Source organism: Staurois parvus, unplaced genomic scaffold (genome assembly GCF_062004578.1).
Source record: "Staurois parvus isolate SC_StPar_1 unplaced genomic scaffold, SC_StPar_1.0 ptg000355l, whole genome shotgun sequence".
In the NCBI taxonomy this organism is placed as follows: Eukaryota; Metazoa; Chordata; class Amphibia; order Anura; family Ranidae; genus Staurois; species Staurois parvus.
Genome location: NW_028318151.1, coordinates 683,167 through 702,303, shown reverse-complemented (window position 1 = coordinate 702,303; position 19,137 = coordinate 683,167). Strand labels below are relative to the sequence as shown.

General features: G+C 39.8%; 1 protein-coding gene across 1 annotated transcript in view; it reads left to right on the top strand.

Annotated features, from left to right (window-relative positions):
* PRRC1 (proline rich coiled-coil 1) overlaps positions 1 to 18,842 on the top strand; it is a 45,228-nt gene extending 26,386 nt beyond the window's left edge. Inside the window, exons 6-9 of the mRNA XM_089684762.1 lie at positions 7,169 to 7,332; positions 13,551 to 13,654; positions 14,101 to 14,203; positions 16,969 to 18,842. Coding sequence (XP_089540888.1) covers positions 7,169 to 7,332; positions 13,551 to 13,654; positions 14,101 to 14,203; positions 16,969 to 17,178 — 581 coding nt within the window. The 3' untranslated portion in view covers positions 17,179 to 18,842. The remainder of the gene's footprint in view (positions 1 to 7,168; positions 7,333 to 13,550; positions 13,655 to 14,100; positions 14,204 to 16,968) is intronic.
* Positions 18,843 to 19,137: the final 295 nt, after the last annotated feature.

Here is a 19,137-nt window from a genome sequence, read left to right as displayed (position 1 = left end):
ATACCGATAACTGGCAAGTCTGTTTACATGTGATCAGCTGTGATTTGGAAACAGCTGATCACATGGTAAAGAGTCGCTGTGATTGGCCCTGTACCATGATCTGTGATCAGCTGGGTCCAAAGGACACAGCTTTCACGGAGTGTGCCTGATGCACGCACATGTGCGCACGTCCAGTGAACTGGAGAGCCGCTCTGCAGCAGTCTTTCAGCTATAGCATGGTAGGGAAGTGGTTAATTAATACAGTATGCCCAGTAATATGTTTTTTGTTTAGACATTTACATATAATAACTAATTAGTTTTATTGTATACTTGCTGTTGGCTGTCATTTTTTGTGCTGGTGTTGTACAGTTACAATAAGAACATCTTATGGCATCTCTTGGATTGGTTGTTAGAGGTAATCTGTTATGATTCAGATATGTGAGCTGTTATTTCTCAATTTGGACTGATTACAATCTAAAGGGAAAACAGCCAGTTGCTTGCACCTTTCAAAATAAATGAGGATAGGAATCTTTTTTTTTTTTTTTTTTTTTTCCTGACAGGATTCTGCTTATTTGGTTAGAAAAGATACAGCTGGTGGTGAGCTGAGTAAATGCGTTACTGAGTTTCAAGAATGTCAGTCTGTGGTTTTTTTTAGCTTTTATTTGGACAGTCTAACCATCTCAAATATTTAATGATTCCGAATAATCATGCCAAGTAATCCTTAGATCTACTGCTGTGCAGTGTGAAGGGGGTTAGGGCAGCAGTTATTGTACAAACGAGAAATGCCCCTGTATAAGCTGTATAAAATCTAGTATAGATACAGTGCCTTGAAAAAAGTATTTGTACGCCTTGAAATTTTCCACATTACAACCAAAAACGTAAAAGTAATTTATTGGGATTTTATGTGATAGATCAACACAAAGTGGCACATAATTGTGAAGTGGAAGGAGAAAGATAAATGAGTTTCAAATTTTTTTCAAATATCTAAAAAGTCAGGCATGCATTTGTATTCAGCCCCCTTTACTCTGATACCCCTAACTAAAATCTAGTGGAACCAATTACCTTCAGAAGTCACCTAATTAGAAAATAGTCCACCTGTGTGTAATTTAATCTCAGTATAAATATGAGCTGTTCTGTAAAGCCCTTAGAGGTTTGTTAGAGAACATTAGTGAAAAAACAGCATCATGAAGGCCAAGGAACACACCAGACAGGTCAGGGATAAAGCTGTGGAGAAGTTTAAAGCCGGGTTAAGTTACAAAACAATATCCCAAGCTTTAAACATCTCACGGAGCACTGTTCAGTCCATCATCTGAAAATGGAAAGAGTATGACACAACTGCAAGCATATCGAGACATGGCTGTTCACCTAAACTGACAGGCCGGGCAAGGAGAGCATTAATTAGAGAAGCAGCCAAGAGGCCCATGGTGACTCTGGAGGAGCTGCAGACATCCACAGCTCAGGTGGGAGAATCTGTCTACAGGACAACGATTAGTCGTGCACACCACAGATATGGCCTTTATGGAAGAGTGGCAAGAAGAAAGCCATTGTTGAAAGAAAGCCATAAGCAGTCCCGTTTGCAGTTCGCGAGAAGCCATGTGAGGGACACAGCAAACATGTGGAAGAAGGGGCTCTGGTCAGATGAGACCAAAATTTAACTTTTTGACCTAAAAGCAAAACACTCTGTGTGGCGGAAAACTAACACTGCACATCACCCTTAACACACCATACCCACCGTGAAACATGGTGGTGGCGCATCTTGTTGTGGGGATGTTTTTCTTCAGCAAGGACAGGGAAGCTGGTCAGAGTTGATGGGAAGATGGATGGAGCCAAAGACAGGGCAATCTTAGAAGAAAACCTGTTAAAGTCTGCAAAAGACTTGCGACTGGGGCGGAGGTTCACCTTTCAGCAGGACAACAGCCCTAAACATACAGCCAGAGCTACAATGGAATGGTTTAGATCAAAGCATATTTATGTGTTAGAATGGCCCAGTCAAAGTCCAGACCTAAATCCAACTGCGAATCTGTGGCAAAACTTAAAAATTGCTGTTCACAGACGCTCTACATCCAATCTGACAGAGCTTGAGCTATTTTGCAAAGAAGAATGGGCAAAAATTTCACTCTCTAGATCTGGCAGAGTCATCCCAAAAAAGCCTTGCAGTTGTAACTGCAGCGAAAGGTGGTTCTACAACGTATTGACTTCGGGGGGGCTGCATAAAAATGCACGCCACACTTTACAGATGTTTTCTTTGAAAAAAAGTTTTGAAAACCATTTATCATTTTCCTTCCACTTCACAATTATGTGTCACTTTGTGTTGGTCTATCACATAAAATCCCAATAAAAGACATTTACGTTTTTAGTTGTAACATGACAAAATGTAGAAAATTTCAAGGGGTATGAATACTTTTTCAAGGCACTGTATATGGGCATGTAGAAAATGCTAAACTAATAGGGCAGCTGACCACCAAGAACAAGAAGCCTACATAATAATCACACACATCTGGCATGCTGACAAATGTCTGCATTTCAGTGTTCCCCCTTCCTTGTATTTGCTTAGCTCCCCAGTGAACTGTAAGGATTCAGTCACTCCTGGGTGTGAGCATTTACAGAAAATTTTACAGCATTTTTTAAGGCTTGAGTTTTTTTTTTTTGAGTAGACAATGCAAAGCTAGTTACTAGGAGGAGAAAGCTCTAGGAGGAGATGGCTCTTTTTCAGGTGCTCTCATGGAAGTGGAATAAGTATAAATCAGCACACATATATATAAAATCCTCAAAAATCCCTTAAAGTCATATCAATATCCTTCCCCTGAAGTACTAATAAAATATATATTCATTGACTTAAACCCAAAAACCCACAATTATAGTGAAAAGATCAAAACCCAAAGAGATTACCCAAAAAATAAAAAATATCAAATATATATAAAAGAACAAAAATAAATAAAGTCCCAATATGCAAAGTGTCCAAATAATGTGTCCAAACAAAGATCAATTTCTTGATAGGAAGACGCTTCCTACTCCACTGAAGAAGATGCAAATCAATCACAGGTGCTCTTCAAATACCTCAAAAAACAAAATCTCAACATAGTATATTACCTTTTAAATCCCAGAACTAAAGTGCCACACGTGTATCATGCAAAAAAAACACTCCAGTGTCACAGCACTCATGTGAGAGAAAAAGAAAAAAAAATTAAATTTTATAAATATCACTGCAAACTATATATAAAGTGCATAATTACCCTAAAACAAACAAATTCCAGTTTGTAATCAACCACATATGTACAGAGTGTCCTTAGATTGGTATCCTCTTGTTCCTCAGGACCTCACAAACAGACCAGGAATCAGTATGTGAATTATAATCATATATAAAATTTATTGCAGCCACTTACATATAAAAACGATAAGATCAGCAAGACAGCATCCAACTAGCAACTAGATAGGACTATCTAGCATGGTATATCAGCTGTGGAGTGGCATGAGGAGTTGGATGCTGTCTTGCTGATCTTATCGTTTTTATATGTAAGTGGCTACAATAAATTTTATATATGATTATAATTCACATACTGATTCCTGGTCCGTTTGTGAGGTCCTGAGGAACAAGAGGATACCAATCTAAGGACACTCTGTACATATGTGGTTGATTACAAACTGGAATTTGTTTGTTTTAGGGTAATTATGCACTTTATATATAGTTTGCAGTGATATTTATAAAATTTAATTTTTTTTTTTTTCTTTTTCTCTCACATGAGTGCTGTGACACTGGAGTGTTTTTTTTTTGCATGATACACGTGTGGCACTTTAGTTCTGGGATTTAAAAGGTAATATACTATGTTGAGATTTTGTTTTTTGAGGTATTTGAAGAGCACCTGTGATTGATTTGCATCTTCTTCAGTGGAGTAGGAAGCGTCTTCCTATCAAGAAATTGATCTTTGTTTGGACACATTATTTGGACACTTTGCATATTGGGACTTTATTTATTTTTGTTCTTTTATATATATTTGATATTTTTTATTTTTTGGGTAATCTCTTTGGGTTTTGATCTTTTCACTATAATTGTGGGTTTTTGGGTTTAAGTCAATGAATATATATCTCATGGAAGTGGAACTTCACTATCTTAGTCAACGTTGACAATTTTGAATCCGTATGCTTCTAGCATTAGTATATAGGAAAGTATATAATTTATACGTGTTTTAAACTATTTTTTACATTTCTTTAGTCACTTTCTAGTTTCAATGCCTAGGCAAATTATGTCATACACCCCAGGCGTCTTCAGGAGGGGTTTTCTCAGTTAAGCACACCCTCCTGCCTGTATGCCTAAGCTATGGGCAGATGGATTCTAGGAAGTAAATGCTACCTGAATCGCCTGCATTTTTCAAAATGGCCACGGCCAGAAATTCAAGGAGGGTGTTTTCCTAAGTGAAATAAAGCATGGAGACATGGATGGATGGGTGAGTTTGCTTTGAGTATTAAAAATTAGTTAATGTTTTTTGTTTGTGGTGGTCAGACACAGTCCAAGGGGAAAATAATGCCCCTTTCTGCTTTAAAAGTAACTCAGGCAACTTAAGGTGCAATTTAAAAGCTTGGAATTTTGGTTGTTCGTTTTTGGAGCATTAAGCTACAAAACTCTGGTGTGAATTGGGGCTTAGTGACAGATTTAGTGTTGATGTGTAGGTGTGAGATCTTTTGTAATAGAAATTGGGAAACCTTCCTGCCTGTTGCTAGCTGTATATCACTTCTACAGTCACAGAGGAAGGCATGTTTCTAGTGTGGACACACAAATACTATTTGGCGATAGTTGTACGAGGCTGCCCAAGGAGAAATCCAGCTAAAATCCTCTATCATCCTGTAACTTTAAATCAGGGGTCCTCAAATTCTACCCCGCGGGCCGGATATGTCCCGCCAAAGACATTTGTCTGGCCTGCCGGGCCAGCCAAAAAAAAAAAAATCGAGGGGGAAAAAAAAAAAAAAACACGGCGCCGACCGGCAAATAGCTAGGCTGCTCGCTGGGTCCTCGGCCGGGAGGACCAAGTGAACAGCAGCCTGGAAGCCCCAGATTTAACCTGCTGCAGCCAAAGGCGCGACAAGAGAGGAGGAGAGCACACCAGGTACAGTGCATTGCGGTGTTAAGTGCGTTAGTGTTCATTGCGTTACAGTGTACACAGCATTGCTGTGTCCAGTGCATTTTGGTGTCCAGTGCGTTGGAGTATAGTGCATTGCTGCGTCCAGTGCGTTAGTGTACAGTGCATTGCGGTTTCCAATGCATTCGTGTACAGTGCTTTTTAAATATTGTATTTTTTTTCCTGTTTTTTTTGGGGTTTTTTTTGTTTTTTTTTCCACTACAAATAAGATGTGTGGTGTGCATAGGAAATTGTTAATATTTTTTTTCAATTTATAGTCTGGCCACCCTGTGAAGGTCAGTGAACTGACCCCATGTTTAAAAGGTTTGAGGACCCGTGCTTTAAATACTTTATTCTATATATATTTTACATATATTTTATTTGTTTCTATTTATTCTGTTCAATACTAATAAAAGTAAAAACAAATTTAAAAAAATATACTGTGTGGCTTTCAACAGGTAACTAAACTATTGCAATGTACTATGAATATACTTGCAGACAGCAGATGGCATGCTCTGTACAAACACAAGAGCTCTGCAGACAGAGGATGGACTCCTCTCGCTCTCCTAATAAAGACAGGACAGTCTTGGGCTCCATGCACACTTGCTTCTAGAATCTTATTTGCATTTTTTTTTCTGCTCCTAGAAGCTAAATTGTGTTATCCTATGTGTCCATGCACACTACTTTAGGCTATTAGCATTTTTTGAGCGGCAGTGCCTAGAAGCAGAAAAAAAAATTGTTTTTGTATAGTTTTTGCGGACGGCACAGTGGCTTAGTGGTTAGCACTTCTGCCTTGCAGTAAATGGGTCATGGGTTCATTTTCCAACCCTGGCGCCTTCTGCATGGAGTTTGCATGTTCTCCCTGTGTTCGCGTGGGTTTCCTCTGGGTACTCGGGTTTCCTCCCACACTCCAAAGACATGCTGGTAGGTTAATTGGCTCTTGTCTAAAAAATTGTCCTAGTTTCATCCCTGGCCACGTGGGATTTCCTGCATGGTAGGGGTTGGGGAAAGACCTGGCAACCTACTCTGTAAGATAATTTCTAAGAGAATTCATGGAAAAGTCGCTGAGTGATGGTCCATGCAATCACCAAGGGTCGGATACGACTGAATGGATAGAGAGTTTTTGCAGTGTTTTTCCAGCAGAAAGAAAACCCTGAATGCTGCTAAAACGCTCTTAACAGCTTTTTTTTCCCTCTACATTTCTTGTAAAACACGCTAATAAAATGCTACTAAAAAAACACTATTACCAGCGGGGTTTTGTTTAGCTGAACATATAACACTAGTGTGCATGGAGCCTTAATCAGTTGACAAAGGCTGTAAACATATATGCATGCAGTGTGCTTATTTGAAATTCCAGCATGATTTAGCAGTCTGTCAGGAGTGTACCTTAATAAATATTCATTTGTTAATATAAATGTTTGATGTGTATTGGAAGTCCAGCTTCCTTCAATTTTTCCCACTTTTAGTTTCAATGAAGCCTTTCTGTCGCTTACTTTATATCTTTCATTTAGTGTAAATTGATTTTCAAATGGCTGTTTTTCTTTTTTTTTTTTTAGTCTGTAAATACATGCTTCATTACATACACTGTAGGCAAACAGTTTAATTTGTTGAATGTCACCCACAAGTTGGGTTATTTATTTATTTACAGTTTGATTTGAATGTTTGCATTTTCTTTCTATTCACTGGTAATACTGAAGTTTAAAAATAAATAAATAGAAAATTTGGACGATGACTGTCACTGCTGAGTGCTAACTATATAAGCAATAAAATGCTAATATTCGTAAGTAGGTACTATATTAAACCATTTTACACCAGTGTCCAACCAGATTTAAACTTTTGTTCCTCACCTGTTTGAATGTAAATGATTCTCCAGGAGCAGATGTTGGGTTAGGGAGGGAGTCTGTGCTTACTGTCTTACTCAAAGGCTGTCTATTAAGGGGAGCTCAACACTGGCTGCTCTTTAGCTAACTTTTTTGCCTAAGTGATTATTAGAGAATTGCATTGTGGTTGTTGCTGACACTTTGTATAACCTGTGCATCTTCTACAAGCTTTTTTTTAAACATTTCCTTTTTGTGTAGGATCTGGAGGAGAGCTTGACCTAATAGTGACATCTAACAAAGAGGTGAAGGTTGCAGCTGTTCGTGATGCTTTTCAGGAGGTGTTTGGAATGGCTCTTGTAACAGGGGAAGACGGGCAGTCAAATATTGCACCACAGCCTGTTGGATATGCTGCTGGGTTAAAGGTAAGTGCCAGTTCTGTTTATATTCAGTCTGTGTACACACTATCAATATACTAAGGTAAAGCATGGCGGGACAGGTTACTGCAGAATTCAAAACAGAGGGATATGTCATGACATTTTGACAGTTTGTTCAGATCACGCCACTTGCACCCAACACCATCTCTGTCTTATACTGGCCTGTTTCCAATCCAGCAAGATATTGCAATCTAGACTGCCACTTCTCATATTCTTCCCAGTTGGGCCTGTGTATATCCTCTGCACTAACATTGTTGTAGATTTCAGTGTATGAGCTAGTATGTGCATGCACCATGGGAATGAATGGAGAGTGCAGCGTGTATATGAGAGACTGGCTGGGATCATTTTGACACATGGTGGTGATCTGTGCAGCAACCTTTCACTGGATCAGGGTCAGATGAGTATAAGACTGAGAGGGGTGGTGAGGGAGAAATATGATGTGAGTGTAGCTGTAGTTGTGTGGGAACTATAAGGGCTAGTTTACACCAGTATTGCTATGAAGAGTGATCAACATTCAGAGAGCATTTGACAGGTGGTGAGGAGGCTTTGTATCTCTTTCTCACCGCTTCCTTAAAGTGGTTGTAAAGGCTGAAGGCTTTTTACCTCCATGCATTGTATGCATGAAGGTAAAAACCTTCAGTGTGTAGCGCCCCTTCTCATATTCACTTGAGCCCCATCTCGGTTCAGCCAGACCTCCCAGTTCTTCTCCCTCATTTGCTTGAGCCACGGCAGCGGGAGCCATAGGCTGCCAATCACAGACTGTGAGGAAGGAGTAGGGGGCAGGGCCAAGTCCTGTTCTGCTCTGTTTTATGCATGCAGAGAGCAGGGCCCAGGAGTGAGCACACACCATTGCCCGCATAGTAAGCTGCTTTTTATGGGGGTGCTGTTTAGGGGGGAGGAGACAGAAGCGCTGGTGGGGACTCGAGAAGAAGAGGATCGGAGCTGCAGAACCACTGCACAGAGCAGGTAAGTATCACATGTTTTGTTACCATTCCCCAAATGCTAGTGCAAATGAGGCCTAAGTGTCAGACAATTGCAAATCTCTTGGCGGGTAAAACCATTCACATTTACAATATATTGTACATTTTGCCCTTCACATAGGTATCCCTGCTGGTTTGTTGCAAGTTTCAGTGCGGTTTTGTATTTTGTCATTACTACCCAAGAAGGTTCAGCTGCAGGATTATTAAGCACAAGTGAATGTGCAAAAGCAATTAGTAATAAAAAAAATCAGCATCTTTAGGTCTAGGAAGGGAAATGGCTGCCCGGTGATAGCTTGTACCTCTAGAAACATAGCAGCCCTCTCACACCCATGTTAGCTACACTGTGTGATGTGGTGGGAAATAGTTGATAAAAAGCCCCTAGGCAAAAGAGCAACCTGCAGAAAGTGTCCTGTCTTGTACTGTTTGGCAAATAAAATTATCTGGGTCTGCTTTAATTAGAATTACTGTACTTTCTCACATCATTGTTTGCTCTTTGTATTGGTCTACTGAGACGGGAAGAGCTTTATTCTATAAATCCGTCCTCTCTTCCCAACACTGTATTAAAAATGTGTATTTCTGCTTCTACTCTGGATAGCTTAAAAGGTATCCAGGTTTGTTTTTGGATACAGCGGGGAAAGGTTAGAACCCTCATAGGGATTTGCTTCCAGTTGACACCATTAGGTACCATTATAGGGATTTCCCTGCACTCCTTTTTTGGGGACAAGGTTTCATCAGATAGAAAGTGAGGGAAAATCTGCAACGGGACAACAATAAAAAGCTGACTGGGGTTTGAGCCTTTCCCTTAATGTTAAAACTTTTATTACTGTCTGTGTTGCTGTTTCATTTCCCATCCAGTGAATAGATTGTCTCCAATACAGTAAGTGATAGAAAATGTTTTCATCTAAGCCCTGGACAGTAAAACCCATTCATGAGCTTTAATCCTTCCCTGAAACTGTAATTTTTACTATATTGGAACTGCACTGCATCTGAGCATCACAAACCAAAAATTCTATTTAATTAATTTTTAAAATTCAAAGCTAACTGCCCCATACATCCATGCCTCCATGCTTTATTTTGCTGAGAAATCATTTTGAAAAACACCCCCTGGCTTTTCTGGCAGTGTCCATCTTGAGTAAGGACAGATAATTCATGTATCATTTACTTCCTGGAATCCATCTGCCTTTAGCTCAGGGATAGGCTAACCCTCCCTCCTTTCCTGAAGACTCATGGGATGTATGACATCATTTGCCTAGGCATGGAAACCAGGAAGTAACTGAAGAAATGTAAAAAAAAAGGTTTTAAACAAGTAAATATAATATACTCCCTATCTATTTACTAGTGCTAGCAGCATAAGGTTTAAACATAGTCCATGTTGATTGAGAGGGTGAAGTTCCGCTTTAAGTATAACCAGGTTAAGGTGAGGTGGACTTAAAGTATATGTGAACCTTACCTTGTAAAACCATTCATACAGTTTAAAATAGAGTTGAATGTGTGTTTATATATATATATATATATATATATATATATATATATATATATATATATATATATATATATATATATATATATATATATATATATATATATATATATAAAAAAAACGAGAGAGACAGATAAGCAGCAGTACTCTAATCTTCTAGTGAAGAGCTGTGCAGGGGAACATGTCAGCAGAAGTCTGACCACTAGAGTACAGGCAAACTGTGCTACCAAGTAGAATGCCATGGAGCACACCATGCTGGGATTGTTTTCTTCCGTGCCTGGCATGGTCAGTTTGAAATGGGATACATTTACATTTTTCATTTTCACTGTAAGTACATTGTAGCAGACTCATGCAAGAAATATACAATTTTGGGGTAACATACACTTTAATCACTTGGCAACCGCGCTATAGCCGAATGACAGCTACAGCATGGTTTTCCAGTCCTGGGAGGGCTTCATATGACGGCCTCCAAGAACTCACCCTTCCGCACATCCCCGGGGGCGCGCACCTGGCGATCTCCATGATTGCTGTGCCTATGGACACAGCTGATCACATGATGTGGTAAAAGGCCAATCACAGAAGCCTTTTACCACATGATCAGCTGTGTCCAATGACACCGCAAATCATCGGTAAATGCATTTGCCGGTTATCTGCTGCACTTTCCTCGTGCGAGGAAAGTACTGTCGATAAGCGGCAATTGCCAAAGGACAGATCGGCACTGATAATCAGTGCCACCCAGCAGCGCCGCCCACCTGTGCCTAGTATTGCCACCCTCCAGTGCCCAGCAGTGCTCCCCATCAATGCCCCCCCTCAGTGCCCTGTAGTGCTGCTAGTCAGTGCCGTCAGTCAGTGCCACCCATCAGTGCTGCCTATCAGTGCCCATCATTGTTGCATATCGGTGTCGCCTATCAGTGCCCATCAGTGCAGCCTGATCAACGCACATCAGTGAAGGAGAAAAATAACCTGTTTGCAAAATTTTATGATAGAAACAAAGAAAAACTTTGTTGTTTATAGCACAAATAATAAAACACCCAGCAGTGATTAAATACCACCAAAAGAAAGATCTATTTGTGTGAAAAAAAATGATAAAAATGTCATATGGGTACAGTGTTGCATGACCGCGCAGTTGTCATTCAAAGTGCGACAGCGCTGAAAGCTGAAAATTGGCCTGGGCAGGAAGTGCGTATAAGTGCCTGGTAGGCAAGTGGTTAAAGGAGAATAAAGCATATAATGAAGTGCAGCGCTAAATAGTGAGTCATAAAATTAAGTTCGTGGATAAATGTGATAACGTCCAAGTGAGCCAGAAGATCAAAGTGATGGTGCTTGGGAAAACTGGAAAAAATGCGCACTTACCAGATGCGTATGGGATAAGCGCATATATAAATCCACCTCTAGGAGAGTTACAGTAGGTAGAGGTCCTCCTCTAGGAAAATGGGCAGCACAGTGGAGTGTAGATGAAGATTATGTCACCAGAGGTCTCCTTTATGGTAGATTGGGTCTGCAACCTGCATATAGGGATTCCCTTCCTCTGGGTACTGTATCTTTCAGCAAGAGACTTCCACTGGTTCTGCAACTTAATAGCTCCGTGGGGGAGCCATAGAAAAATTGCCCATAGTGTAGTATGTTTCAAAAGTGCTTTATTAACAATGATGGGTTAAAAAGCAGAGCAGATAAACAAGAGACTGACCCTACTTTAAGATGGCTGCTGGACCAACTCGTGGCTCCGGTGGCATGACGTCACAGCGTGTTGAGCCTCCTGAGGCCTTTCGTGCTAAAGCACGTCTTCAGAGGGGGATCAACACCGCTGTAATGGTGATTGCCGCTATATATAGTAATTGCGCATGCGCGTCGCATCGCCGCCATTTTACCGGAGGACGAGCGAATTGCGCATGCGCGGAACGGTCGATGCCATTTTCCAATGGATCTTTATCATAAACACAGCTGTGATGCTGTGTGAATCGGTAGTATAGTTAAACAGCCCGATTTTATTAGAACAAATGACAGCAGAGAAAGTATAGCAACATATGCAGGTTACCAATAATGATCTATGTAAGGGACAGAACTTTAGAAAAATTAGTAAAACCACTGTCTGTTAAATGCCTTTTGAAAGGTATATTTCTAAGAGGATAGACAATCTTGTGTGGCTAATTAAAGGTAAAATAAAACATATCATGCAGTACTCCGGATAAAACATGTATGGGTAAGTATTAACTGGATTAAGTAAACCTTATGTACTGCATGCATTATATAAGACATTAAAATAAAAAAGATCCAATGTAAAAAAGGACGTTAAAAACCACAAATGTGTATAGTCAAGCATTAATATAAAACATCAAACTGGAAAAAGGTGAAAATGACATATATAAAATATACTATTAAAAATCTTTTGAAATACCAATAGAATACTAATATATAAAGGAGAATGTTATTTAGAAAAGCACCACACCCTTAATTAGTATAGCAGCAACTCCAAACCCAAAAATTATTATATAATCTTGGTCAAAACAACTTCAACTATAGGAATGCGCTAAAGACATAAATCTCTCAATGAAATGTGCATAAATCAATATAAAACAAAACATTTCAAAAATAAATTGTGAATAAACCATAAAGTGTCCAAAAATCAATGTGCGAAAGTCCAAACACTTTTGACAAAAGTCCCACAGGATAAATTTGAAACCACCATGTGCAATCCACCACCAAATAAAGTTGGGTAACTCGCCAGAGCTATATGCTGATCAAATCATAGACCAACATAAGCGCTATTGCTCTGGGAGCGAGAAGTATTCCAATTCCAGGTATTGGGTGCAATATTCTGCAGTATTGAATCCCTTAGGATGTGAAAAAATGCCACTTTTACTAGGATTGATTCCAGACAATCATGGAAAAGCTCTTCGCAACCACTCTCTCTTAAATGGATATGCGATTCTCCATAGACATTGGAACGATGTTCAAAGGCAAAGAAAAGGCATAATAGTGCAGCGTGTTTAAAACCAAAGCATATATTTAATGTAGTAACACACTTACAAACAAGGTGTCTAGACCGACACCAGCATCAAAGGCATAGGCATAAATCACTAGCACTGCTCACCACGGGTCCTCTCCGACATACACAGGAGGAGTGTTACAACGTCAACATCCTGTCGGCCACGCCCTACGCGTTTCGTCACCACGACGTCCTCACGGGGTGGTTTGGATGCAGACGTCAGACCAACCCTAGATATCCCGCACGCACTCTGCATCGCGGCATTGACTTAACCACTCACAGTGGTGTGGAATAACCCACACTCCACCTAATACATGGCATAATTAACAGTATCCAGTATAAATAACTGTGTACTCTGATAAGTATAAAAATTATCATACATGAGTAAGTCTTCCTTAAATACAATACAAAAAGTAACAAATATATTCTTAAACGGCTCAAAGGCAATTTAAAGGGCCATACTCGTATTAAAGAGCTACTCTACTCCGAAAAAGCATATTATAATGAAAATAAAAATTAAAAAAAAGGAACTAAAAAGCCCTCCACTAAACCGTACAAAATTGTGTGCTGGGAGATTTTATTCATACATTCTTAAAGTTGACATGCAGATATAATTTAGAGCTGGTAATATTATTTATTTTTGTATATAGCAGCCATAGGTGTATTTTATAATCTACTCTTCTTGGTGTCTTGTCATTGCTCGTTGTTCTGTTCACTTGAAGTGTGTTCTTTATATTCTTTTTTTCCAATTTATTTTCAGGGAGCCCAAGAAAGAATAGATGGATTACGCAGGAGTGGTGTCATCCATGAGAAGCAACCTGCTGTGTCAGTAGAAAACTTCATTGCGGAGCTGCTGCCTGACAAGTAAGAATTAGTCATAGATGCTGAATCATTGCTTTTAGCATGAGGTTTACGGTTTCAAACCAAAAGTCATATATACAGAATGTTTTAGACAAGCCTACAATTCTTTCTCTGTGAAGAGCTTTTTCTCAGGCTTAAAATATTTTTTCCAAGTGTTATGGTCCTAGTTTAAGCAATGATATATTCATCTTTGTAGGGAATCCAGTGTTGTCATCTGTACATTTGTCACTTTGGCATACCACCTTTTGTTTGTGTTTCATAAAGAGAAAATTAAACCTGATTGATATGAAAAGGTTCCTCTTTTTTTTGGCCTATGTGTTTTTAATATGTAGATACCCTGACTGCTTGCAGAACTATATAATTTTATCCTTCTATGTATTCTATTGTTTACTCATTATTTGCACTGAAATGAAGTACAATTCAGATTTCATTATGATGTTATGTTTTAGGTGGTTTGATATTGGTTGCGTCATTTTGGATGATCCAATCCATGGCATTCGTTTAGAAACCTTTACACAAGCTACACCTTTGCCTTTGGAATATGTACAGCAGGTTTGTTTCCATTTTTTTTTTCTTCTTAGTATAGTAGCTACTGGTAAAAAAAATGTAGATAAATGTAATAACATTTTGTGACACAATAAAAATTTTAAAAATAGTTATCAAATATGATCAGCAAATAGAGTGCCTCATAGTTCTAACTTGTGTTTAAAATTGCTGATACTCATTCTGTTCTGCTAGGTCGGGGGTCAGCAACCAGCAGATCATAATCTACCAATAGATCTCAGCCAGGTGACTGGTAGATCCCGATCTGGGCTTGCTGACCCACCATCCCAGAGCATCAAACAGAGTGCAGTCCAGAGGAGGAACTGCTTGTAAAGTGGGAGCGGTCATAGGGAGCAAGAACCACATAAGCCGATGCCTCCTCTGTAGTGCTGGATTCTGTCCCATGAGAAATGATATCAACTGCACTCCACCTCTTATGCCGGCTAGCAGCCTCCAGAGTGATACCAGCAATAGGAAAGAAGAGGAGATCTTCAAGTCAGTTTGAAGCTGTACACCGAGCATAATAGTATAGGGCTTCTTTCACACTGATGCGCTGTGATTTACCCACACCATGGGTGCAGTGCAGTGTACCTGCAGTTTTCTTGCGGGTTTGTTGCGCTTAGCTATAGACTTCTAATGATATCCTGCAGGTTTGGTGCACTTTCTGAAAGCACACCAAAACTCCAGGAGTTTTGGTGAGCTTTCAGAAAGTGCTCAACAGCTTCAGGATATAACAAACAGAAGTCTATGGTAAAGCACAGCTAAACCAGGAAAGTTGCAGATGCACTGCACCCGTGGTGCAGGTCAGGTAAGCCACAGTACATCAGTGTGAAAGCAGCCTTTTATAGGGGGCTGAGAACAGTAAGGGTTTCCCTTAGTTTAGATGTGTTTTTACCACCCCTGCCCCAACCACACTCCCTTTTAGCTTCAGTGGCCAGGGGTGTAGACATGTCAGAGCCGCAGCAGGAGTTATACACTTTGCCATAGTTGATGGGTGTAGCACCTGCCAAGCATAACCCATTCAAGTGAATGAGGCCATTCTGCAAGTGCTCTGTGACCTTGTGCAAACAAGGACTTAAAGCAGGCAGGATTGTGTTGCTTTCTCACCACCTGCTTTAAACCCTTGGACCATGCAGAAGCATACAGTTGCAGGGTGCTTGAAGAGTAGATTAATTTACTTGAATAGGTTGTGATTGACAGGCGGTAGCACCCACAAAAAGCAACAGGGGGTGTAATTCCTTCTGCAGCATGTGTACACCTTTACAACTTTGGCTGCTACCTCAGCAGCTAAAGGGGATATGGATTGGGGGTGGTACAATCGTGACTCACCTGAAGGATTTTAACAACTCCCCCCAACTTTGTGTGAACGAGACATAAGGGTGCCGCTGCTGAATGCAACTAAGGGCTCGTTCACAAGTGCAGCAGTCGCTGCTGCTTCTCTGGAAAGTGATCCGAGTGCATTTGACAGGTGCCGCCCTACCACCTGATTTAAACTGATTTAAATGCACACAATTGCAACAACGTAGTACAGCAATCAAAGGTTTAAATCAGGTGTGAGGAGGTGACACTGTGCCCAGTGATCTTTGACTTCTATGTTGTTCAGGTAGCTCTCCGCCTCTTCAAGGTTGCCTATCCCTGTGCTAGATGGACTTTTCTCAGGATATTTGTTAGAGGACTAAAAAGGCTAAAGACAAACCAGCACTTTAGATTTCTCCTGAAATTATTTGCATGACCCCCCCCCCCCCTAAAAATCCTACCAGTTTGTTGGAGTTGTTGAATGTAGCTTATCAATCAGCTTCTGGCCACACCTAGTCCTGCCCACTACAATCCTGGATTGACAGCACTTCTTTTGTTGCTGTAACTCCCACTGTGAGCAAATCCCCTAACTTGTGTCTTAACACTGCAGCTCAGTCAGGGAAGTTAGAGTTTTTCTTTTTTTCCTACTGCAGCTTCTGCAACACAGTCCGTGTTACTACTTGGTCAGTACAGGGAATTGAGAGCATGGGGCATTTCGGCGGTGATCAGGAACACTGGCGACAGGAAGAAAGAAAAAAAAATTACCTTTTCTTTTTTTTTTTATTAGTTTAAATTTTTTATTACATTTTTTTTCTTTTTTTTCTTTCTTCATATTTTACTATGCCCAAAGTAGTATGTTACCATAGTAACATTGTACTACTTTGGGGAAGTAATCAGTATTTTTTTACACAATTTGCTTATAGCAAAGAATTACTTTGCTATAAGCAAACATTTACCTGAATGACATCGATTCATTTAGGGTTTTTTTTTTTTTTGTGCTTAGCTGTGATTTGGCCACGGCTAATCACATGACACAGCTGGGCTGTGATTGGCCCAGCTTGTGCATGTGATCGCTGTGACCATTCACATTCACAGCTAGACACACTAGTATACAATGGATGGCGTGAAATGAAGCCATACATTGTATACAACTGTCATGTGACATGCTGTGATTGGTCACAGCAGGTCACATGGTACTGGAAACGGGGCCGGTACACAGATCTGTCATCGGTCGTGTCCGAGGTACACGGCTGGTGACAGATCGCGCCGCAGAGCGCATGCCTGAAAGGACGCCATATAGCGTCCACCCGGAGGGACGAGGTGTTTTGCCGGCCGCCATCTGGCTATAGGCTGGGCGGGAACCGGTTAAAGTGGATATTTTTTTTAAAACAATGTTTTAGAAACTAGTTGAAAATTCTCACACTGTCTCAGAAGAATCTCTATAGCTGACTGATCTATATTTTTGTCATTTTTTATAGGCCCAAAATCTTACCCCACAGGACTACAACCTCAGGTGGTCTGGCCTTTCTGTGACGGTGGGCGAGGTACTGGAGAGAAGTCTACCACAAGTCAGTAGGACTGATTGGCATGTGGTTTTCACAGGCATGTCCCGTAGACAGATGATTTTCAGCGCAGCCAAAGCTCTTGCAGGAATGTACAAGCAGCGACTCCCACCAAGAATACTTTGAAAACAAGCAGCAAGACATAAAGCTTTTTCTGTTAATGTTTTGTAGATCTGAAAAGTAGACCAAACAACATGGCACAAACAGTTGTTTTCTTGTTTAGAAGAAAACACAGAAACCGTGCAAAAAAAATGCCTTCAATGGAAATACCACCTTTGCAGTACAATCAAGAGGTTACTTCATGTTTGTGGAAGATGTATACAGTTGAACATGCCACCCCTTTAACCTGCAATGTCACATTGTGCCTAGTTTGACTAAATCAACTTTGTGGCAGCAGGCAAAGCTCGAGCACAGTAGTTTGTTGTACTTTGCCTTTATATTCATAGGCAGACTCCTATCTATATATAGGCTAACCTAATCGTGTATAAAATTAATATATATTTATCAAGCTTTAATTACTGTTCTTCAATGCATTTGCTATTAAAAAAAGATATGTCCATTAACTTTTATATCAGAAAATCCTGTAGCCTGAAAATATAGCTTGCTTTTGATTGCACCTTAATTTTTTTTTCCTTTTTAGTATGGTAGATATTGCAGTGTACTGCCATCATCATCAACATGGAAATCTTAGAATATTTTGGATGTGAGACTAATGTCTTGGCATCTAGAAAAACAATGGTGCTAGGTTGGCAGGTTAAATCACAAATTTGTACTAGAAATCTCAACTCTGTATTCTCAGTACTCACTTGCACAGGAATGATCTAGCAACACAGATTTAGAAACGAGATCCAGTTATCTGTTTATTAATTCTTGGCAAGTAGTTATACTAAACATGCGTGTGATTAGGGGACTGTGCTATTAGAAAACGCTAGTGCGAATATCTACTAGACATTGGTCAACAACTACAACAGTTTACAGCTTTGTTTTTTAAGGGAAATTGAGAATGCAAGTAAAGGGCATCACATTTTCTTTTTATTTACATTCTATTTGATGTAATTATTTAACAGTAAAGGTACTTTGAGACATTGGGGATTGTTTGTCTGTAGGTGCTGCCAGTCACTACAGATATCTACAGATATCACACTTTCTGAGCTTTTTTTGGTTAAAGAATTGATTGACCTGGTTAGATTTTTATCCCAGTGCTCTAGATGTCAGCATTGCACTCTCAAAATGATTGTTGCTTGGTTTTTCATTAGGAAGATCTTTGGGCACTTGGATCTTGCTTTATCCATCTGCCGGATCATTAAAGCCTATGTAGGCAGCTATGGTAAATTCGTTTTTTTCTAGTACTTCCAGGTGAGAAGACCTGCTTTCAAAGATGCCGTTGTTTCGGGAATTACAGAAAGAATAACTGTATCTGTGCAAAGCCCAGCCTGCTGTCTCTATCCCTGAGGTGTGTGACCTTGGGAAAGTATAGCTAGGGTATGTGCCCTTGCAGCATTGTTCATGTGATATCACTATGGGTGGAGCGCAGTGTCATTCTGGGTATGCTTAGGGTCAAAAAACATAGCATACTAGAAATTAGTTAATCATTCTAATCATTCTACAAAACAAATCTTTTCTTTCTCCAGCCTAGACTTTTAAATATGTGCATGCTGATTCTTTGTGTTCTTTAAGAATCACACAATTCTGAAGTCCTAATTGCTTGGATTTATGAATTCTGTAATTCTATGCAAACTGGACAAATCTGCATTCATGTATCCTTGAAAATTAAAACTGTGTTCGGTGTACTTTGTTCAGGGCACAATACGTTTGACAGCTTTCCAGGTTACTGTGACCTCAATGACTGCATCGTTCTGTGAGGCATAAGAGTGTGTGTGTGTGTGTGTGTGTGTGTGTGTGTGTGTGTGTGTGTCAGTCACACATTTTGTTATTGATGTCATTTTTTTCCTGTTTTTATTGCTGTGTCTGTCTGCCTTCATTTTTACCAACAGAAAAAGCTTAAAGAATGTGTACAAACATAATTTTCACAGTGATTTGGAAAAAACTTAATTTAAAGGTGGATTTCATTTTAATAAGCTAAAT